Source organism: Anopheles merus, chromosome 2R (genome assembly GCF_017562075.2).
Source record: "Anopheles merus strain MAF chromosome 2R, AmerM5.1, whole genome shotgun sequence".
NCBI classification, from domain to species: Eukaryota; Metazoa; Arthropoda; class Insecta; order Diptera; family Culicidae; genus Anopheles; species Anopheles merus.
In genome coordinates, this window is record NC_054082.1 from 632,833 (window position 1) to 654,286 (window position 21,454).

The following is a 21,454-nucleotide window of genomic DNA, read 5'->3' on the forward strand; positions in this document are numbered from 1 at the left end:
TGACAAGCTCTTACTTTGACATCCCTCAGCTGCCAAAAGAAAACAACCCTACCAGGGGCTGCAACAACAAAACCAAACGAACCGCATTATTATTTTGCCAAATTGTGGAATTAAACTTGCTAACACTCCATTTTAACAGGCTACAATTATGTCTGCAGAGTGGTAAGACAGCGTCGAATTAAAAACTGCCTTTGCAATTGTGAAACAACGTAACATTTCTGGGGCTTCTGCATTTCCAGGGTGTGTGTCCAGCGCCAGCAAGATGAGTGTCGCCGTTATCTTGATCAGTTCAAAGTTCTAGACCATCCGCTGAAACAGTCAACGATAACGGTACGGATTTAGCAAAACCCACACGGAACTGGATTTGCCTACTGTGTTTTTTTTTCTTTAACTTCGCTAATCGTCTTTCATTGTCGTAGGTTCTGGAAAGTCGCGGCACTCGCAGCGGCAAGGTTCCAGTGGCTGCAAATGGGATTTCACTCGGCAGTAGTAATACAGCTGCTATGTCCGCCGCAACACTGTCGCTCGATCCGCTAAGCATTGCCTTCGATGGATCGGACCCATTGAGTCAATTCGCAAAGCAGCAGGTGACGTCGCTGGGCAAAGATCCGCTGTCGCGAATGGCTGCTGAGATGGAAGGTGCTCTGCCCGTTGCGAAGTCAACCGCGCTGGGATCTCGAAGCTCGCTTAGCAGATCGAAGGAGCCAACTAATCTGCTGGAGCTGGATCTGATCGAACCATGGGCCGCCCGTCGTGGAGCCATTCTGAACAAATATACCACCTCGGAGAAGCTGTCGATCGTGACCAGCTTCCTCACCGGTGGGGAAACCATCAAACCGCAGACGACAATGTCGGAGAAGGTCAAATATCGATTGGAGCAGCTGGATGACTTTGACGAAGGTTCCGTGCGACAGATGCTTGACCTATCGCAGCAGGAGTACGTTGTTAAGATCGAACAGCTGAATCACGAGTTGGTGCAAGCATGGAATCAGGATCAACGTGTGAAAGCGCTCAAAATTGCAATCCAATGCTCGAAGCTGCTGTCCGACACGTCCGTCATCCAGTTTTACCCGTCGAAGTTTGTCCTCATCACCGACATTCTCGACATCTTCGGTCGACTCGTGTACGACCGGCTGCGTACAAAAGCCGACTACGTGCATCCGGGTACGCGTGAAATGACTTCTCTGCCGGAAAACTTTACCCCCGACATGGTACCGGAATCGGCGAAGGAAACGTGCCAGAACTGGTTCTACAAGATCGCTTCAATTCGAGAGCTGCTTCCGCGGCTGTACGTAGAGATAGCGATACTGCGCTGTTACAGCTTTCTGGCGCAGGACGAGTTTGGGCTGGCACTGCGAAGGCTCACGAAGATGATCCGCGGTATCGGCGATCCTCTGGTGGCCATCTACGCCCGGTGCTACTTGTGCCGGGTAGGCATGAGTCTCACGCTCGATCGTACATACATAAGCGAAAACCTCGACGACATCCTAATGATCTACCATACCATCTTTAACGGTGGCATCCGGTCGGAAATAGCACGCCACCGTATCACATTGAACGGTTACGCCTCCCTGTACCTTCCGGCACTGGATTGGATCCTGCAAGGGGTGGCCATTCTGACGACCGACAATCAGCTGGACGACATTTTGCAACGCTGCAAGGAGAAGAAAAATCCCGCCCTGCTGCTACAGTCCATGATGCAGTCCTTCCGCTCGGATTTTATCGCTTCCCGGGCCACACATTTCGTCCAGATTCTGTCCACCATCTCGGTGGAAGGACTATCGCGTGGGCAGCTCTTTCGACTGCTCGGAAGCATTCTGAGCCACACGCCACCACCCGCAGAGCAGCGGCTGAGTGTGCTGTCGAGCGCCATGAAAGCAATCACCTCGCTGGGAAATGTGGAGGAGTTTATGCAGTGTGCAGAAATGTGGGCACAGTACACCAGTCAACACTTTGGGGTAAGTGCGTGAGCGAAAGTACTCGATTTTAATAGTAGCTAAAGACACCGAACACATTATTCACAGCTAAAGGAGGTCGACATCTTCCTGGGAAGCGTGCTTCAACAGATGGCACCTAAACGCATCTACGAGCAGCACTATCACGAGCTGCAAGTCATCACGGACAAGATTGTGTCGAACGCTCAAGACGTGCACGGCATACTGGCGCTGGTAAGTAAGGACACCACTTTAGGAACCCTGGCGAAAGATTGATAACTTGCATCGCCGTTTCTTCGAACAGGACAATTTTCTTCCACTGTTGGACCTTTTCCAAAAGGAATCTATCAAACTGGAGGTGTGCAAGAACATTCTCACCAGCTACCGGAATGCTACTGCCTGTGATAATGCGATCATCAACGATCCGGTAGTCACCAATGCGCTCATGTACATCAGCCGAGTTTTGAATGACTCTGTGAAGTAAGCAGCGATAGTGTAACTGCATTTCAGTTCGCTTCTTTACCATCATCATTGCTCGTTCCTTTTTCTAGCGCACTCACCGGGGAGGACGAACGCCGCCAAATCAGCGGGCTTATATGCCACTTCATTCGAAAGGTAGATTTTGGACGCGACTTTGAACAGCAGCTTGCTTTCTACGTCGAGGCACGCTCGGTACTGTCCAATCTCGACACGGCACTATCCACTCTCATACACTCGGTCAACCGGTTAGCTACCAGCACGCGACGGATCGTCAAGGGTCAGCATACGCAGAAAACGGCCGCCTTCGTGAAGGCGTGTGCAGCCTACTGTTTCATTACAATCCCGTCCATTATCGATGTTCGAACGCGCATGGAGCTGTACCTGCAGTCCGGGCAGGTGGCGTTGTTGAACGTCTGCCTGCAGCATGCCGATTCGTGCTTTGAAGCCGCCATCAATCTAATTCCCGAAGTCCCACGGACGGTGGAAAACGACGGCAAGGTGCATTCCACGGAAGGCTTCATCAAAACGTTCATCGTCAATTTACTGTCCACGCTCGTCATCGTACCGGTAGGTAGCAAATACGCATTACACGTCCGGGTGTGAACCCTATCCACTCATTTGCCATTTCGACAATTTCAGGATAATCCCACCCAAGGTGTGCTGTACTTGTTGCGCCTGTTGCTGGAAGTAGTGCCGAAGTATCCGTTCGAACCGACGTCGGACATTCTTTCCAGCATCTATTTACATGTGCTCGACTTTCTGTCTGTTGCGGCACAGGAGGTGTACCCGTACCATATCGTGAATGTAATTTCAAACGACGAGCTGTACGGGTCCGATCCTAAATTTATCGCCGAAGTAAACGAGCTCTGCTGCACAGTGTGCGACAAACTTCTGCAGCATTTGAAAGTGCTGCTGGAATCGAATGCCCTGCGCGCACAATCGCAGCTGGCGCTGGATCTGCTGCTCAAGATCATTACCGGCGCCGATCTCTCGGTAGACAAGATGTTTACTCTGACGGTTCATTTGTGGAACCTGGCCGTGAAGAACCGAACCGCAATAGAAGCGAAGCAATTGGTAAGTGTAACCTTGATCAACATTTTTCTTGGTTTTGGGAAGAATCTCTGCCATTTTTTAGGAGCATTAATTTGTTTCCTGTCTTAGCGTCTTTGCGTTGCTTTAAGATAAGGCACAATTTCGCAATCACACGGTACACACACACCATCATTGTGCCGCTGATTAAACTGTATTACGCATTAAATTGCAATGCCATCCTTTGATTGAGCTTGATCAAAGGTTAACTCAGTGCGTCGTTGAATCCAAATATTGCTTATCTTTTTCTGGCGTTATTTTTTTTAATCATCCATTATTTATAGACCCATTAATGGCCAATTATGGAACAAAAAAAAAGATGCTTAGCAGATTACAATGGGACAACGCATTTGCATGATGGGGCTTGATGGAATATGAATGACGTTAAGTCAAATGAAATTAATACATGATCCCTTTCATATCCGTTTCAGCAAACTGTTATACAGTACACTGAGCATCTGGCACAGGTCACTCAGCTGGAATCGCAACGGCAATGTCTCTGGATGCTGTTGGAGAGAATGAAATCTCGGAAATAAAGCTCAAATCTCAATGCGAGGTTCTTCTCGCTCGTTTCGAAGCACGCAATAACACACTACATACATTTATACTCATTCCCACGCTGCAGTGAACTGTTTGCAGCGAAACTGTTGTATAATCGACGTATTATATTATATAAATAAAAGCAAATCATTTTAAATATTTCAACAGAGCGCTCTTTCGGAAAGCATCCCCGGAGACGTTGGGGGAAGAAGTGTCAAGGGATTGAGATGGATGGTGATCATTACAAATGAAAAAAAAGCAAACCAATACCCCGTCGCTGATATTTCACGCAGTCCACAGATTTAGCGCAATTAAAAAGCTGCTCAATAGCTACTACTAGAATTGTTTATTTCCATTTCTTGTTTCATCTTGTGTGTTTGTGTTTGCTGCTGCTGCTGCTGTACTCTTACATTTTACCGTTTTATTTTGCTTTATCTATGGTTCTGTTACAACGTGTGTTTGTATCCTGCCTGCGCGTTCCATATGAAAGAAGCTATCTGTGTCTCTTCGTACTGTATTTTCTTTTGTTTTTCCTTCTTTTCAGTTTTTTTCCCTATGTATCTCCAGATATTTCCCTTCCTACGCGTTTTAACTGACACCGATTGCTCTACAGTTTCGTAACCTGCTAAGAAGTGTATGATGTTCCTCGTGTTGGAGCTGTTCTGATGGAGGAGATGGTAGCTGCTCTCGCGCTTAGCGTTTTATGGTTTAGTCAAACGGTGTGTAATGTTTTTGCGAGCGAGTGCTGGCACGAGTCCTTTCGGCTACCATCAACCAATTCTAAAACGTTTACGTTTAGACCTGACGTGATATACTGCTGTCATGATACATTATTATTGCATTTTTGTTTTGTTACGCTTCTTTTCCCCCAATTATGCCTCTTGTGCGGCACGGAAATTGCTCGGGACGACAGAGGTGATTTTTTGTTCATTTTCTCTTGGGTTGTGACGATTGTATGTGTATTTACGATGGATAAGTAATGTTCACGATAATGGAAATTCACACCGCGTTTGTTGTTGTCCATATGCATATGCTTGGCAAAAGCGCGATCCACATGTTTCGTTTGATTTTAGTTTACTGTTTGTTCCAGTTACCTGCGGACGCTGTTTGAAAGGCGAGTAGTAGTAGCAGTAGTTGTTGCTGTTGTAGTAGTAAAACCACCCTAAGTAACATGTGTTCGAGGCTGCTGGTATTTTTATGTCGCATGCATTAGCCAACCATTCAGCAGCACGCACAGTAGAATGAGAAATTTGAATTACATGAGTATACAGACACACACACACACATTCACACACGAAAAGGAAGTGTAGCCGAACGGATAGTTCGGTAATCATACGATGTATAAAATCGATCACGACCAAAGTTAAGCTAAGCACTGCTGCTACACAACTGATCGCTGCTCGGTTGGTTCCTTTCGTGCCATAGTGCTGTGCTTGCACTAAACACGTGCCATAAAAGTTCAATCTGAAAGCAGGGGGTGGCCCTAAGGCAGCAGCTATACCCGCCCTCGGTCGAGCTTTCTCGAGCGCTATACAAAACGCACGCGCCTTTGCGCCTCTTCGCGCCCGCTTAAATGATACTGTGGTTTGATGACTTCTATCGCGTAATAATGTTTTACATTGCTCTGGCTAGATTTCATATTGATAATAATAATACAAATAAACCGATCAAAACTGCGCTTTCACTTCCGAACATTCCACTCCTTCTCCGTCTCTCCCTTCCATATTTTCCTCGCTGCAGTGCATCGTCAATTGTTATCAATTTCCTTTCGTCAGTGCGGCGTCTCACATAGTGTGCTATTGTAGTGATCTCTTCTCCTTGTGCCATTTTTAGTTCAGCATCATACAACGCAACCAAACCATTCCTGACCGTATTTCTTCAGTCAGCTTTTTGCGTGTCCCCCTCTGGTTCGTTTTCTCTTCTTCGATCCCTCTTGCGGCTGCTAGGTGATAATTGTTTGCGTTTTCGACTTCATATCTGTTTCATTATTTCTTTATTTTAATATATATTGACAAAAACAATACACGATCAATGGGTTTGATTGATGATTTTTCTGTTTCTCTATTTTTTTTTGCCATGTTTTCACTGCTGATGTTACATTAAACTTGCCCTTGCTTGCCACGCCACACTGTTCTAATAATGGTACGCGCTTCTGTTTGTTAGCAGGTTTACACTTAAATGGCTGTTCAGAAAAGCTGGGAGCATCTGTGTTCACCCAAAAGCCCTGATGTCGTCACTGGCTAGATAATTTGCGTTGTTGTGTTGCTGCTAGATTGACTTACAATCCCCTCACTTTTGTCTATGTCGTTTCCAGAAACTGTATGTTGCATTATATATGCATGCACACTAACGCACACCGGATTGTTTGCATCCTTTTGGTGTAGTAGCAAAAGGAGTTGTGTTGTGTAAAGCAAAGTTAAAAACGGCCGATCGATCAAGTGAAAATATGGAGAGGAATATGAGTGAACTTATGCTTTAAAATCCACAATCCTGCTCCCCAAATAAGAAACAATGGTAGTGCGGTTTCTTTTCCTTTTTGTCCCGTGTCTGCGCCACGACCCCATCACACGCAATAGTGGTGTATTATAACTTCCACCTGCCCCCCCCCCCCTCGTTGTTGTGCGACGCACACTTGTTTTTACTTTTAAATATTGCTTCACTGGTTATTGGTTGTTATACTGTTTTCCCTACAGTTTGTCGGCAATCAATAGTATGAAGTTATGGTACGTTTACGCGTCCTCTTCTCGATTGCTCTCTGCTTAGGTACGTGCGTACTTGAGTGTACAACCCCCGCCGTTTGTGGATCATTAGAATCACATACACATTTGTTGGATCCGACCATCGACGGACGACCAAGTTACAAAGCGACACAAAGTAACAAAAAGGAGTATGACTCATCATATGATTCACATATACATGCCATGCGGTTGCGTTTGCATACAATGATGTTGCTCATAGCAAGCAGCAGCCAATCAATCATTATTGGAAGAGCGCCATTATTGAGAAACGCAATGGTCTTAGTTACACTGTGGCACCAACGCGAGGTAAAGAGAGTGATGGATTTTTCATCGATGCACGTTTGTTTCCGCATATGATGCGCACCACCACAAGTGCCAACAAGAGAAAAGGGTTTTTGCCCAATCTGTATGCTGGTTGGCCGGCTGGCTGGCTGGCTGGTTGGCTGTCTGTTGTTCGGGTCGGGTCGATCGGGTAGAAAGAAAAGCGACGACAGCAACGACAACAGGGCGGGACGGGTAGCATTCGTGGAAGCATTCTGGTTGCGGCGGCAGCGGCGATCGTGGTGGTGTAATGGTGATAATAGCGTTTGTTGTAGTTGATGACGGTGGAATAGTTGTGGATTTGTTTGATTTGCTACGATGAAACACGAAACATTTCTTCTTTTATCTATACTATGAGAATGCAGGAATCTAAGTTGTCTTAAATTATGTATGTGTGGTGTGTGTGTCTACACTACGGGCGGTATATGATAATGCTTTTCAGCAAGCTGACACACCAAGAGTAAGAAAATGCACACAAATCCAGAGATGCAAGTAGTGATGGGGATGCAATGCAGTGAAATTGGGCGACTGGGATAAAAAAAGATGGAATACGAGAGTAGGACGAGATCGTGAATATCGTAAGTATGTTCTTTCTGGATCTTCTTCGACAATCTACACAAACTGCACACACACACGCACATCAGTGGAGGTTTTGTTGTTACTGATCTTTTTCGGTTTTGCTGTGAGTTTTTCTTACATTTTTGCGCGCTATGCTGCTAACTGTCCGCTCTCTGCGTAGGAAACTGTTCAACGGTGACAAATTCCTACGGACTGCTGCTGCTGGATGGTTTTCATTGCGCTGCCCTTTTTCTGTGTTCTTCTTATATGCTTTTTCATGATTTGCATTGTTGTTATTTTTTAAGAGATAATTCGCTTTTCACGCGGGTGTATGTGTGTATTATTTTATGAATAAATGATGTTTTTATTTTTCGGCTCTTCTTCCAAATCGAACCTTCAATATCTATCGATCCTTTTCGCTCCTCCCCTTACTCTCTCTCACTCACTCCTCTCCTTCTACTTCTTACTTCTTTTGATGGTTCTCGATAATGCAACCGAGAGTTCTGCTTTTAGTCCGGTATTTAAGTTCTAGTCTCTTCTCTGGAAATGTTGGTTATTTGCTGCCGGGACTGGGTATTTCACACTTCGACTGCTAGAGTGGATCTTTTGCAAGAAATTCTTCCTTTATTCCATCCCTTGTTGCTCTATGTCTGTGTTTTGTGTATATTTCTTATGTTTATTTTCTTACTTCTTAATGCTTATCTCTTATCTTCCTTTTTTAATTAATAAAATAAACTCACACATAAAACGAGACGCGTGCAAATTACGACACGTCTTGGTCTTCAACATCCTGGATTTGTTCCTTCTGTTCACCTTCTCCTGCGAAAACGAAAGAAAGGGATAATATCAGTCATTTAATCTGTTGTGTTTTGCCCGTTGCGCGATATGCTGGCCCTGAGACCTTAAGATACAAAAAAGAAGGAGAAGAAATAATGCACAGTGATTTATTCTTACCATCTGCCTGCATGTCGGATGTCCATAAGGTGAGGTTGTCCCGAAGCAACTGCATAATTAGCGTTGAATCTTTGTAGCTTTCTTCGCTCAGAGTATCCAGTTCGGCAATAGCATCGTCGAATGCGGCTTTCGCTAGACGGCAGGCACGATCCGGAGAGTTCAGGATTTCATAGTAAAATACCTATATACACAGCAAAATACGGTACGTCCGAAAGGCGGTTCTGTTAGTAATGTTTCTTGCTATGGTTTTCAGATTGCCCAAATCATAATTTACTCACTGAGAAGTTCAAAGCCAATCCCAATCGAATTGGGTGCGTTGGTGGAAGGTCAGTCATCGCGATATCACTGGCAGCCTTGTACGCGACGAGCGAATTCTCGGCGGCATCCTTACGATCACCACCGGTGGCAAACTCAGCCAGATAACGGTGATAATCGCCCTTCATCTTGTAGTAAAACACCTTGCTTTCACCAGTCGTTGCACACGGGATCAGATGCTTATCAAGCACCTCGAGAATGTCTGAGCAGATGTCGCGCAGTTCCTTCTCAACCTGTGAGCGGTAGTTCTTGATCATTTCCAGCTTCTCCTCCACTCCCTGGGCGGAACAAAGAATAAAAGATATAAAAATTAGTATTGTACACGCTTCCTAGCTGAGGTGGTGGACGGTGATGTTAGAAGATCATTCACGCGGTATAGATTAATCTAGACACACACACACACACACACACACACACACACACACACACACACACACACACACACACACACACACACACACACACACACACACACACACACACACACACACACACACACAGAAGACACGTTACCTTGTTCTCTTCCTTCTGCTCTATCGAAGAGATTATCCGCCAAGAAGCACGACGTGCACCGATGACGTTTTTGTAAGCCACCGACAGGAGATTTCTTTCCTCCACCGTCAGCTCCACGTCCATGGAGGCGACCTTCTTCATGGCTTCGACCATTTCTGGAAAACAAGAATGGAGAAACACATTTTTAATAACTCACTATTGTCATGACCCATATGCTTTAAGTTTCAATTTGTAATATTAATTTCCAGTACGTTGTGGGGTTCATGTACATCATTGTTTGTATATAAGCATTATTTTTTTTTTATTCTTACGACAACAATTGTACATCCTGCCCTGCCAATTCACATAAATTAATTAACGTTTGGATCGAAACAACATAATTGCAACTTTTCGAAGTCGCCCCCCGCTCAACCATGCAGCTGGGTTAGATGCTGTTCTTGCTGCCCCCGATTGTTTCAAGAGATTTCAACTTAAATGCATAATTATTAGTGAAGAATCGTCATTAGTGAATAGTCAATAAAGAAATGTTCATCATTAATCCAACGCAGGCGCATGATGCACGTTTTACATTAAGTTCTTTTTAAAGTGTCAACGTGAACGTAAGGAAAGTTCACACTTGCCATGGGGTAGGAATAGATTGCTGTTTTAAGAGATAGTGTCACTCTTAAAAGCTCTTGTGAAACAACGTTGGTATAGGGAGTACAATTTTGCGTTATCTTTAACCACCTGGTAGCACAGCTAGCCGAGATGGATGAGCACGGCCGCACGATGGGTACTTCATGCCGGCTCTTCAACGGTTCACTGCTCAAAAAGGGGAGATCTGTGTGCTGCGAGCTGTTTCTTACCAGCCGCCGTGGTTTCACATTGGCGTTGTTCCAAAATAGCCGCCAGCATTTTACTGCGAAACGTGCCCGATGATCACTGTTCACCCATTCGCTCTGAACTCATCGTAGCAGCAACTGGAGAGCACGAACATACGCACACTAATGCTGTTCTCTTTCTTAGAAAACCGAAAAAGTTCCTTTCGAACTCTTCCGCGTAAAAAAAAATTAAATAATGTTAAGTATATTAAGGAATAACAATTACAAGTTTTTCTGCACATTTTAAGGCATGGAAAATTATTTTTCGTATTTCTTCTCATTTGCTCTGCTACGCAATAGCTCTACTAACGCACACATGGGCAAGCATCTCGAATTATTAGCCGCCAGTAGAGAAAAAAAAACCGCTATCGGGGAGAAACACGCACACAAGGACAAAACGCTGTAGTTATGCACACCGGCGTTGCTGAACGCCCAACAGTCTTATCCAAACGAATGAGGAGAGAAACGCCGCCTCTCTCTCTCTCTCTCTCTCTCTCTCTCTCTCTCTCTCTCTCTCTCTCTCTCTCTCTCTCTATCTCTTTCTTTCTCACTGGCTCAATGTCCGGTTGTGCCAACCCAGAGATGCCTACCATTCGTTCTTCTAACCGAAAATGTAAGGTTAGGAAACATCTATAAAAATTGCATGCTTGCATTCGCAGAACAGATATGGGAGAATTTTCAGTTAGAATGGCCTGCGTTAGAATTGCTACCAGCAGCAGCACCGACTGTGCAGAATAACCATACCACAGAATCGCAAAAAAAAAAATGATAAAATTACAGGTGCTGTTAAACCATGCTTGCAGCAGTTGGCTTGCTTTGATTGAGATTATTTAAATATGTAGAGTAAAGTAATTACTACACTGGGATCATCATTAGGTCAAGTGATTGACTGCGACCTGCGTTTTACGATATGTGCGATATAATATGCAAACAATTGTATGAACCTGCTCCAATGGTATGAATGCTTCATAAAAGCCGTAATACAAAAAGTAAACCTGGGAAGAATCTGAAGGATCAAATGAATAACCACATGTGTGTGTAGTTACCAACCTCACGCGACTCTGTTACGCAATCCTATGTTAGAAAAAAAACACATTCCTAACGAGACACAAGGAGAGAGAGAGCTCGGAAAACCTGCCATTTACAGTTTACTTCAGTAGTCGTTTTTTATTTATTCTTAGTGATGTTAAGTTACCAGTATTATAATATTAATACATGTCCCTCTTTCAGATAAATTTCAATCCTTTCAAGAAAGCCCTAGTTTCATTAATTGCGTTACACCGAATAATGCGATAAAAATAATAAATATCCTGAATGTATTTCTGGAATCAACATTGAAAATCTGCGTTTTTGAAGTACAATCCTTGAAATCTTTCGCAAATATTGAACATCAGGAGAACATTTCGTTTATAGCTCTAGTAACACTATAGGTATTTATTGTCTTATATTCTTCTTCTTCTAGCAATCGATATAAAATCAAATCATTTCATTCATTCTTATCTTCATTCTATAAGATAAGTTTTAATTAATATGCGTTCCAGTACACACACCCAATCACATGGATAACACTGAGCTGTTTATATATTTGATGATTAAATATGCCCAAAGTCTAAGCAGCACAGTATTGCATTGCTCAGGCGCTTCAGATTAGGCGCAAATGATAAATGAACCAATAGCAATTGCAATCAGTTTTAAAATATATCCTAATATAACATTTATTCAATATGTATGTAACATGTAGAATCAGTACGACCTTCAGCATCAGAACCAGTGCCCGGTGTACGTCAAATTAACATCAATTTGAACGTTCTTCAATGTAGCGGTGGAAATATACCTATCGAACTCCTCGTGCACCAATGCTTCATCAATATGTTGTGTTCCCCATGCATAACAACATTGGAACAGACGTGTTCCTCTCTCAGCCACTTCCCTACTCCCCCTTTCCAAACCCTTCTTTCCCCACTATGTTCAGAGACCTTTGTGTAGTTTTTCACAAAATAAGCTGTATTGAGTGTTCGCAACAGTGGGGAAGCCTATATTATTGGCACACTCACAAACGGTCAGAAACGACCACCTTGTTCTAAAATAAATTCCAAAGGGTGTCCCCACATGAAACCGAACGAATAAAAAGCTTGATGAACTGGTCACGCGGAACGAACCCAACAGGCACATCGTCCTATATAACGCAGACAGAAACCCCTTCTAACTAGAACATTGTGTATTTGGTCACAAATTCATCATTCTCTCGCTCTCGCTGCTTTTCCATCCGACCGACTCACGACAAGCCCCAAAACGACCGTTTTAGTTATATCAAAAACATCTCTGTAATTTGCCATACTCGTCATTGTAGCGTTATAGTATCGATCTATACCGACTTATAAACCAATTTTTCACGGTTACCTACTTTACTGCCCAGTGAGACAAACCTGCACGTTCTTCTGAGTTCAGGGAGTTTAGTTTATGCTCCAATTTTAGTATGGATCTCGCCTTTTTCATCATACACGGAATCAACCCTTTATTTCATTAGAGAGTTCGATTGGATACGTTTCATACTCGCAGAAAGTATCCTTCCTATCGTCCTTATAAATCACAAAACAGCTCTATTCATATCAATCGATCAATACCAAATTTAATGAAACTTCGTACAGCTTAAATTGACAGAGGAAGCGACGATAGAGCATAACTCTAGGAATCGTAAATTTGGCACTTTCCTTTCGTGCTTTCTTTTTGTGGAAATATAGCTTTTTTCAATGGTGCGCTATTATCTTTCTCTTCAATTGCAGTGAGTGGAATCTATATATTGCATACACATACGTGTAACACATACATATATGTGTCTACATAGAAATATATAAAATAGGTTATACACTACTTATGCGAAATTGGTAACGTTGCGTTAGTGGAATTTGATACATTGCAATTAAAATTCGTTATTCCAAATATGGAGACATCTCTTCCACATTGTTTGTCGTTTGAAGCAATGTGAAATAAAGTGAAGTATGCAACCTAATATTGTAATAAAACTTCAACTTTTCTTTGAAGTTACAGCTGACCTTCCGATATAAATTTTGCTGCATGATGCTTTTATGTCGTTACCGATACAAGACAATAAAAAGCTAAAAAATGAGAAAACATTTAGAGCTTTAGGAAATTATTTCCTTTAATAGGGTTGCAGAAGAACTTTCTACTGTTTTCAAGTTACGAAGAAAGTGGCAAAGACAATATACATTTTTGATCTGGAGGGATGATCTGGAAATGGACTTGCGCAATGAGTCAAACGAGTTGACCCAACCAACATCTTCTGGCCACAGCCTACTTTTGCTGCTTATAGCCACCCGCTATTGGATAGGTTTTGTAGCTAGCGATTTCAAATGTTAAAAATTGATGGAACAATATTTACAGAAACACCCGTATAGTTGGCAAACAGTGAACATAAAAATTGTAACGAACTTCCCTGATTTCCAGTTTCTGAAGCAGTTAAACCTATCGACCATCGTTTTGCAAATTGGCCCACGCCCAATTTTTTTTCATCTACTACAAGCGTCGTTTTCTGTCATTCGCAATGTTTAGCAAAACTATTCGCAATCAATAGAATATTTCTAGCTGTTCTGCCTAGAAACCGGGCGAAATACAGGGCGTTGTTACATTCGAGAAACAGAGGAACCGCACCTGACACGCGCCCATATCATTTCAAGGTACAGCGCACTCCTCTCACAAGGCCAGGCAACGCAGAGGCAAGTTTCCGCGTGTGCGTGTGGGAGTTTTTTTTTTCGCTGAAATCTCTACCGCTCATTCAACTCATTCCCTTCAACTACCTTCAATGGGATGTTTAATATGAAAGTTTTGTAAAACATTTACAATTATCAATATAACATACTTTTCACTGTATTCCGTGAAGAAAATCATGTGATATCGAACAAAGAAATCATTCCAATAATGCATAATGAGACCCAAAGAAAGCAGGCGGGCGGCCACCGAATAACGACGATTCGTTCGTTGAGCCTCATTTCCAATTGCGCGAATTTTGCTAGTGTGGTGGTGGTGGTGGTTGCTCACCGGACACAATTTTACTGGTACACTCAACCCATCGCACACCTACCTTCCATAGAATAGTCGAAACTAATACCACGAAATGTATATCTGTGTGTGTGTGTGGAGTGAGTGTATTGCATGTGAGTGTATTGTGTGTGAGTATTCCGTTTGCTCAATTCAAATGTAGTGGTGCGAGCTGTTCTCTTTTCAATCCTTCCTAACCGGAACAAGACGAGCACTACGACCGGATGGATGGATGGAAAAACATTTTTCAACGATCCCAAAAAACTTTTGCTCCATACGCACAGCCATGTTTAAGTACTTTGAAATGTTGTGCTAAATTTGCAATCGGATATGTGTCTTTATCGCGTCAACTAGGTGATCTTTCCACCTCAGCGACAAATATAAAAAAAATCGCAACGTATTCCTGCTCGGAAGCCGTACATACAGTTCTCTCTCGACTCTCGAATATGACGCATCAAACCTCGGGTGAAAAGTTACAAGAGTAGTGCTTGCGCTCCCCGGTGGTGGTATCACATTCACACTTCTCTTCTATGTCGTTCAGCGGCGGCGGCCCCCATCGCAGCTGCCCTTCATCGATTTTTCTCCTTTCCATCCGACTTCCCTTTTCCCTGGTCGATTTTTCTTCACCCTATTCCCGCATTTCCATCCCATGCCCTTCTCTCCATCAGCTAAACCGGGTACAGCGCATACATTCACACATATATACAACTTCAACTCCGGTTGTTCAGGCTATACTTCCCATCACACTCCGAGGGTTCGGGCGCATTGTCTTTCTCTTTCGTACCAGCAGTCCAGAAAGCACGTTGCCAACTGCTACCGTCGCTAAAACATTCCCGCGCATACTCTTTTCCAAAAAGGCTGCTGCTCCGCGGCGCTCTCCTCTCTCACTCTCTCACACGGCCTGCCTAACTCTTCTAGCCGCCCTCTTCTTTATCTTCTCCAACAGTCTAAAATTCTTCCCGAGTTTGCCTTCTCTTCTTTCCGCTTATTTCCACTACACTTAGCTTTCTACCTCTCAGCAACCCACACATACAGGTACACACACACAGCCACACATTTCATGAGCTCATCAGCGCGCGCGTACCAAATCTCACTCACACCATCAAGCCAAAGACTCTGCAAAGGAGCTCCTTTTTTGCTCTCTCAATTGTGGCCCATCCATTTTCAGTTCGCTACCTCCAACAAGTTTTTGCAGAATTTTAGTCGAACCATGGGACCATATACCAATTTTTCGAGTCACGAACGCATATGCGAAACAAGAAAATTGCATACGGCGTGTCCAGTGGCTACGGCGGCTTCCTGTGGCGGCGGCAGTAGATTTGGCAACTCTCTCTCTCTCTCACACGCACACACACACACACATGCACATAGTCACGAGACGACTCATCGCCACTTTGTCTCCGCAGAACAACGGTTGTTTCGTGGAAGAAAATCCAACTTCCGCCGTTTCGGGATGCTCAAGGCGTTCCTCGCACAACAATTACTGACTTTTCCCGGCGCTTTCTAAGCTTCTATCCGGAAAACGAACCCCTTTTCCGACCCCCACTCCAACCTGGACTCCTCCCACTATGCGGCAGATAGAAGGGCAGCAAGATAGGCGAGAGCAAAAGCAGTCTTGCCGGGTAGAAAATTATGTTTTTCGCACTTACCATCGTATCGCTCAGCCTGTTCGGCCAGCTTCGCCTTGTAGATGTTATTTTCGCGTTCCGACATTGTTGCAGTTCTAGAGTAACTCGTTCGGTGCTGAAGTTCAGTAGGTCTTCCTCACGGTTTTCTAGATCGCGCACGAGAATGACGGTGACTACCACGAGCGAAATCTCTAAATGGACTAACAAAATGGCTGCCAACTGCGGGCTTCACATGCACGACCACCACCTTGGCCTTTTTCATCCGGGCTGTCAAGCTTCGGCTCAAATTATCAATCTTCGGCCAAGATCGGCCCCTCTCGATCTGGTATAATTGTCAAGGTGTATAGTTAATGACCGTCAAATTGCACCAAGGTGTACACATTCCATCTGTCAAACGAAAAACGAGCATGGACGGTGTGATTTTGTTTACTTGAGTCTGATTGCACGAAACATAATTGTACGTAGAGTTTATATCAAAATGAGGTACGGACAGCTCGTAATGGGCCCCGCCGGAAGTGGCAAGGTAAGCATTCGCATCCCTGGCATACTAGACACTTGATTTACACCCGGCTCATTTCATGATAGTCCACCTATTGCGCGACAATGCAACGGCACGGCTTCGATGACAAGCGGGTGATCAAGGTGGTCAATCTGGATCCGGCAGCGGAACACTTTGACTATCAGCCGTTTCTAGACATCCGAGATCTGATCCAGTTGGACGATGCCATGGAAGACGAAGAGCTTCGCTACGGTCCGAATGGTGGGCTGATATTTTGTATTGAATATCTCATCGAACACTCCGACTGGCTGCGTGATCAGCTGTGTGGAGTCGGTTCCGATGATGAGGACGATACCACCGGCATCGAAGAACCGGATGACGATTATGTGCTGTTCGATATGCCTGGTCAAATCGAACTTTACACCCATCTGAAAGCGGGCAATTCGTTGGCTCGGTTACTAGAATCGTGGAACTTTCGACTCTGCTCCGTGTTCCTGGTCGACTCGCAGTTTATGATTGACGGTGCCAAGTTTTTGTCGGGAACGATGGCTGCATTGAGCGTGATGGCCAACATGGAGCTTCCCCACGTGAACGTGCTTAGTAAAATGGATCTGCTGAGCAAAGGACACCGTGGACAGATGGACAAATATCTCGACCCTGATGCGCACGCACTGCTCGGCGAGGTAACAAACGAATCCGCGTGGGGACGCAAGTATCGCAAGCTGTCGGAAACGATCGGCATGCTGATCGAGGACTTCAGTTTAGTTCGCTTCACCCCGCTCAACATTAACGATGAGGAAAATGTGGCCGATCTGCTACTGATGATCGATAACGTCATCCAGTACGGCGAGGATGCGGACGTGAAGGTGCGCGACTTTGATCCACCAGAACCGGATGAGGTAGAGGACGACAGTCGGCACTATCAGGATGATTAAAGTGGCACATTGTGTGGAATTCGTCCTAACATACGTTTATATTCGCTTTGCAGTTCAATAAATTTAACGATATAGGATTATTTACATGAGTTCTGACTGAGCATGCGCGTCCCCTAATTATGGCCCTAACACTGGTTGGTTTTCATAATGTCTTAGCAGATAACTTTTCAGCGATCAAATATGCTCCGCTCACGATCAAACAGCGTCATCACCATCGTTTTTGTTGTTTTTCGTATTTGGTTTCGTGGAGCTCGTTGGCGTTGTGGTAGAAGAGGGTGTCGAGTCGTCTCCGCCACCGCTTGCGCCTGTGCCCGAAGATGGTTGTTTCGAGCCAAGCGTTGTGTTCGCGTCGTCGATGCTGCCGTTTCCGCTGTTATCGTCTGGCTTGCTTTCCAGTGAGAACGGTGGAATACGACAGTCAAACATGTGGCCATCTTCGCGCTCCATGCGGAACGTTCCCCACATGTGGCCACTTGGTGCCTGTAAGCTGACGTGCGAGCTGTACTGGAACGCGGGCAGTCGCGGACTCAAGATAGGTTCTTGGCCGACTACACCCCGTCCTCGAACAGTTTCTAGTGTTCCAGATAGGGAAAATATTCTCCAGTGTCGCTCTCTCAACTGCACGCTAAGTTCGCCCAAATTTTCCAAACGAATACAATAGCGCCACTAAAATAGAGGAATCAAATACAGTTGCAATGTTGTGCTGGGTCAACGTTTTACAATTCTATGGCCATCGTTGATGCTTACCCAGTACACCGACGCTGCTGGAGTTTCTCTGCAGCCCATGTAGAACGGTATGACCGTTACCCGTATGCCTTCCGTCGTTTCTTTGTGCACGTCCGACAGTTCCAGCCATGGATGGTTCTTCTTCTGCCATGCCCTAAGCGTTTCCTGCGCCACGAACGGCGGATCCTTGTCTGGCTGGTGTGCTAAGAACTTATCGAACAACTCGTGCTGCAAAGGATGCTGCTCTCCAGAGCTGTACGGTAGTATGTCCTCGTGCGCTACGTAATCTAGTCCTGGGATTGCGTACAAACTTCGGCTTGATTCCTGGTTCCCCAGAAACGTAACCGCCTCCGTTTGGGCGCGTATGTACGGACAGTCGCGCTGATCAATCAACACCTGATAGAAGGTGTGCGTCTTCTTCTGAACTTCCTTGCCCGCGTTACCACCACCAGAGCCGCTATCGTTTGCATCGGAAGAGGCCCCTTCGAGTTGATTGCCTTTGGCTTGATTCGGCAAATCACGGTCGTACACTCGGGCCAGCCATGGGAACAGTATCACACCGCGGTACCCAAATACTCGGTGCAGGAAAAGTTGGCCCGTTTCGTATTTGCCCTGCGCCTTTGGCAGCTCGAGTCTGCCCACCTCAGCCAGGCTGAAACGTAAATAATTATATAACTTTCAAAAAGTGCATCCAATAAAACAAAGCCTTCCCCAGGGGGTTCAAATGCATTGGCGAAAAAGAGGCGCCACAGCGCGTGGCGACATTAGTACGGCCAGGCGATGGCCCGATTTTGGCTCGGCGTTCGAACTAGCTACACAAACAATTACACCATCTTACCGTGTGTTGTGATAAATAGAAACCGAAAACAAACGAACCACCAAGTTGAACCGTGGACGGAAATGGCAAAGAGAGATTGCCTTGGACATTAGCGGACTCATGGTTGTTATGAGCATGCGGCACTATCGCTTCGGTAGACTACGATGGGCGAGAGCACTTTTCCCGAAAACAGACTACAGAGTGCAATTGGCGAAAATTAATAAAAACTTTATCACTATCGCTATTGCACACACAATTTTCCTTTCCCAACACAACACAACCAATGAAATCCGGGATGTCAATTGTACAATTGACATTTTGTCTGTACAACAAATTACTGCAGTTTGCGAGCTCGCCAACGCTCCAAATCGGTGCAATTTGCCCTCGCTGGCGAGCGTTTTTGAAAGGCGTTGTGAGGGATTTTGACGTTTCGAGCGAGGGGTTTTGAGGGTTCAAGATAGCCACCAAAAAGCTCGCGCTGGTGTGCGACTGTGTTGGTGGACAAAATTAAATGACCAAAACAATAAATACACTCCCCCTGATGGAGTGGAACATGTTAAGCACCGGCCACGTAGCGCGTCAAGAAGATGCTTGAGTGCTCTATGCATCGATCTCCCGCATGGCACTACGTGCAGGACCGCTAAGGAGCTAGAGGGTTGAAGCTAGTGGACCTATCGCAGATCGGGAACAGACGAGCTTGAAGTATGCCTGGACTGAGTGACCTGGAGAATGATTGGCATCCTGACCGGATGTGTTATATGGCGTTAAGTAAGTCGGTTTTTCGAACTTATTTTTGCTTACGCCGCTTTCAAATGTGGTCGCAGACGTCGGGCAACATTAATTTAATTACCATATGGTCTAATTTTAATATATTTTAATGTAAAAAACTAACACACTTGTGCCCAAAACCATCAAGTTTGTTCATATTTTCCACACGGTCACATGAGAGAGACACAAAATCTCACTTCGAAACGAGCGCTCTGGGCAAGAAGAGAACGGGTAGAGAAAATAAGCGAGATGCAGCAATTTTTCAACGTCAAAAACCCGCGCCATGTTGTACGGGTGCGTGGAACGCCCGAACAGCGGCTTGTTGTGTTTGGTGAAACTGAACTAACAATTTGGACGAATTTCCGCTCTTGGAATAGTGTTTCACAATGGCATTAAAAACCTACGGCGATAAACCGATAAGTTTTCAGGTAGAAGAAAATGGCGAATATTATTGCGTCGGTTCGGAGGTAAGTGACGTTGCGCGGGATGGATCTGCAAATCGTCAGCAACTAACGCGAGATGCACTTTGCAGGTCGGAAACTACTTGCGCCTCTTTAGGGGCAGCCTGTACAAAAAGTATCCGGGAATGTCCCGGCGCTTACTGACGAACGAGGAGCGCAAACGGCTACTGGACTCTGGCATTAGCAACCATCTGCTGTCGAGCTCAGTCTCGCTGTTAAAAGCGACCGAAGTACAGGATGTGCTCGATGGCAACGATGAAAAGTACAAGGCCGTGTCGGTACACACTTCCGAGCCACCGGCTCCGCGGGAAAGCAAATCAAGCAAGAAGCAACCGCCCTGGGTCCCGACGATGCCCAATTCGAGCCACCTGGACGCGGTGCCGCAAGCGACACCGATCAATCGAAACCGTGTGTACAACAAAAAGGTGCGCACCTTTCCGATGTGCTTCGACGATACCGATCCCACGCTGAACGTGGAGAATGCATCTCAGTCGGAAATATTGGTACCGATTCGTTTGGACATGGAGATCGAAGGTCAAAAGCTGCGCGACACATTCACGTGGAATCGCAACGAATCTATGATCACACCGGAACAGTTTGCCGAGGTGCTGTGCGATGATTTGGACCTTAACCCGACACCCTTTGTGCCGGCAATCGCGGCCGCCATTCGGCAACAGATCGAGGCGTACCCAAACGAGCCGGTTGTGCTTGAGGAGGGTTCGGATCAGCGAGTGTTGGTAAAGCTTAATATCCACGTCGGAAATACGTCCCTGGTTGACCAGGTGGAGTGGGATATGGCGGAGAAGGAAAATAATCCGGAGGAGTTTGCCATAAAGCTGTGCGCCGAACTGGGTCTGGGCGGGGAGTTCGTGACGGCCATTTCCTATTCCATCCGAGGGCAGCTGTCGTGGCACCAGCGCACCTATGCATACAGCGAAACGCCGCTGGCCACGGTGGAGGTACCTTTCCGCACGCCGAGCGAGGCAGACCAGTGGGCACCTTTCCTGGAGACGCTTACCGATGCCGAAATGGAGAAGAAGATCCGCGACCAAGATCGAAACACGCGGCGTATGCGTCGTTTGGCCAACACATTTACATAGACTCGTCACCCCATACCACGTATTTCGCAGATTGTTTTAATCAGACATCTCCTAATCATCTACTCGACTACGGTAATCTTCTTTCCATCATTCTATATGTGCATGTGCGTGTAAGATTAAATAAAAATCAAGGAACACAACAACATACCTTTCTCGATGAAA

The 21,454-nt window shown here is 45.3% G+C and overlaps 5 protein-coding genes across 6 annotated transcripts; 3 read left to right on the top strand and 2 right to left on the bottom strand.

Moving 5' to 3' along the window:
* The first annotated feature begins 37 nt into the window (after window positions 1-37).
* Window positions 38-5,309, top strand: LOC121588611 (VPS35 endosomal protein sorting factor-like). Its single transcript, XM_041906731.1, has 8 exons — window positions 38-162; window positions 240-330; window positions 420-1,958; window positions 2,025-2,168; window positions 2,239-2,414; window positions 2,486-2,981; window positions 3,054-3,488; window positions 3,935-5,309. Exons 1-8 carry the CDS (start codon window positions 149-151, stop codon window positions 4,037-4,039), a joined length of 3,000 nt encoding a protein of 999 aa, XP_041762665.1. The 5' UTR covers window positions 38-148; the 3' UTR covers window positions 4,040-5,309.
* On the bottom strand, window positions 4,375-16,215 carry LOC121588618 (14-3-3 protein epsilon). Of its 2 annotated transcripts, XM_041906741.1 has the most exons (6): window positions 16,008-16,215; window positions 9,443-9,597; window positions 8,893-9,207; window positions 8,615-8,795; window positions 8,401-8,479; window positions 4,375-7,415 (listed from the first exon to the last, which is right to left on the bottom strand). In XM_041906741.1, the coding sequence occupies exons 1-5, from the start codon at window positions 16,069-16,071 to the stop codon at window positions 8,424-8,426; spliced, it is 771 nt and encodes a 256-aa protein (XP_041762675.1). In that variant the 5' UTR covers window positions 16,072-16,215; the 3' UTR covers window positions 4,375-7,415; window positions 8,401-8,423. The 2 variants fall into 2 exon arrangements, with proteins under 2 accessions (XP_041762675.1, XP_041762674.1); XM_041906740.1 differs by lacking the exon at window positions 4,375-7,415 and having other exon boundaries at window positions 7,743-8,479; window positions 16,008-16,214.
* Window positions 16,216-16,350: 135 nt separating this feature from the next.
* LOC121588617 (GPN-loop GTPase 3) lies at window positions 16,351-17,500 on the top strand. The gene is made up of 2 exons (XM_041906739.1): window positions 16,351-16,509; window positions 16,572-17,500. The coding sequence occupies exons 1-2, from the start codon at window positions 16,465-16,467 to the stop codon at window positions 17,418-17,420; spliced, it is 894 nt and encodes a 297-aa protein (XP_041762673.1). The 5' UTR covers window positions 16,351-16,464; the 3' UTR covers window positions 17,421-17,500.
* On the bottom strand, window positions 17,443-19,270 carry LOC121588615 (polymerase delta-interacting protein 2). Its single transcript, XM_041906737.1, has 3 exons — window positions 18,985-19,270; window positions 18,168-18,798; window positions 17,443-18,086 (listed from the first exon to the last, which is right to left on the bottom strand). The coding sequence occupies exons 1-3, from the start codon at window positions 19,098-19,100 to the stop codon at window positions 17,616-17,618; spliced, it is 1,218 nt and encodes a 405-aa protein (XP_041762671.1). The 5' UTR covers window positions 19,101-19,270; the 3' UTR covers window positions 17,443-17,615.
* A 732-nt stretch (window positions 19,271-20,002) lies between these two features.
* On the top strand, window positions 20,003-21,449 carry LOC121588693 (SWI/SNF-related matrix-associated actin-dependent regulator of chromatin subfamily B member 1). The gene is made up of 2 exons (XM_041906936.1): window positions 20,003-20,198; window positions 20,264-21,449. Exons 1-2 carry the CDS (start codon window positions 20,118-20,120, stop codon window positions 21,290-21,292), a joined length of 1,110 nt encoding a protein of 369 aa, XP_041762870.1. The 5' UTR covers window positions 20,003-20,117; the 3' UTR covers window positions 21,293-21,449.
* The last annotated feature ends 5 nt before the right edge of the window (window positions 21,450-21,454 follow it).

Excerpts from the sequence above, each read along its gene's own strand:
- LOC121588618 (XM_041906741.1), bottom strand. The coding sequence starts at position 16,071 with ATGTCGGAACGCGAAAATAACATCTACAAGGCGAAGCTGGCCGAACAG. Across the intron at positions 9,598-16,007 it reads ACAGGCTGAGCGATACGATG|AAATGGTCGAAGCCATGAAG; the intron begins GTAAGTGCGAAA and ends CTTGTTTTCCAG. Across the intron at positions 8,796-8,892 it reads GATTGGCTTTGAACTTCTCA|GTATTTTACTATGAAATCCT; the intron begins GTGAGTAAATTA and ends CTGTGTATATAG.
- LOC121588611 (XM_041906731.1), top strand. Across the intron at positions 1,959-2,024 it reads ACACCAGTCAACACTTTGGG|CTAAAGGAGGTCGACATCTT; the intron begins GTAAGTGCGTGA and ends CATTATTCACAG. Across the intron at positions 2,982-3,053 it reads CCACGCTCGTCATCGTACCG|GATAATCCCACCCAAGGTGT; the intron begins GTAGGTAGCAAA and ends CGACAATTTCAG.
- LOC121588617 (XM_041906739.1), top strand. The coding sequence starts at position 16,465 with ATGAGGTACGGACAGCTCGTAATGGGCCCCGCCGGAAGTGGCAAG. Across the intron at positions 16,510-16,571 it reads GCCCCGCCGGAAGTGGCAAG|TCCACCTATTGCGCGACAAT; the intron begins GTAAGCATTCGC and ends ATTTCATGATAG.
- LOC121588693 (XM_041906936.1), top strand. The coding sequence starts at position 20,118 with ATGGCATTAAAAACCTACGGCGATAAACCGATAAGTTTTCAGGTAGAA. Across the intron at positions 20,199-20,263 it reads ATTATTGCGTCGGTTCGGAG|GTCGGAAACTACTTGCGCCT; the intron begins GTAAGTGACGTT and ends TGCACTTTGCAG.
- LOC121588615 (XM_041906737.1), bottom strand. The coding sequence starts at position 19,100 with ATGCTCATAACAACCATGAGTCCGCTAATGTCCAAGGCAATCTCTCTT. Across the intron at positions 18,799-18,984 it reads TCTATTTATCACAACACACG|CCTGGCTGAGGTGGGCAGAC; the intron begins GTAAGATGGTGT and ends TTTACGTTTCAG. Across the intron at positions 18,087-18,167 it reads CAGCAGCGTCGGTGTACTGG|TGGCGCTATTGTATTCGTTT; the intron begins GTAAGCATCAAC and ends CCTCTATTTTAG.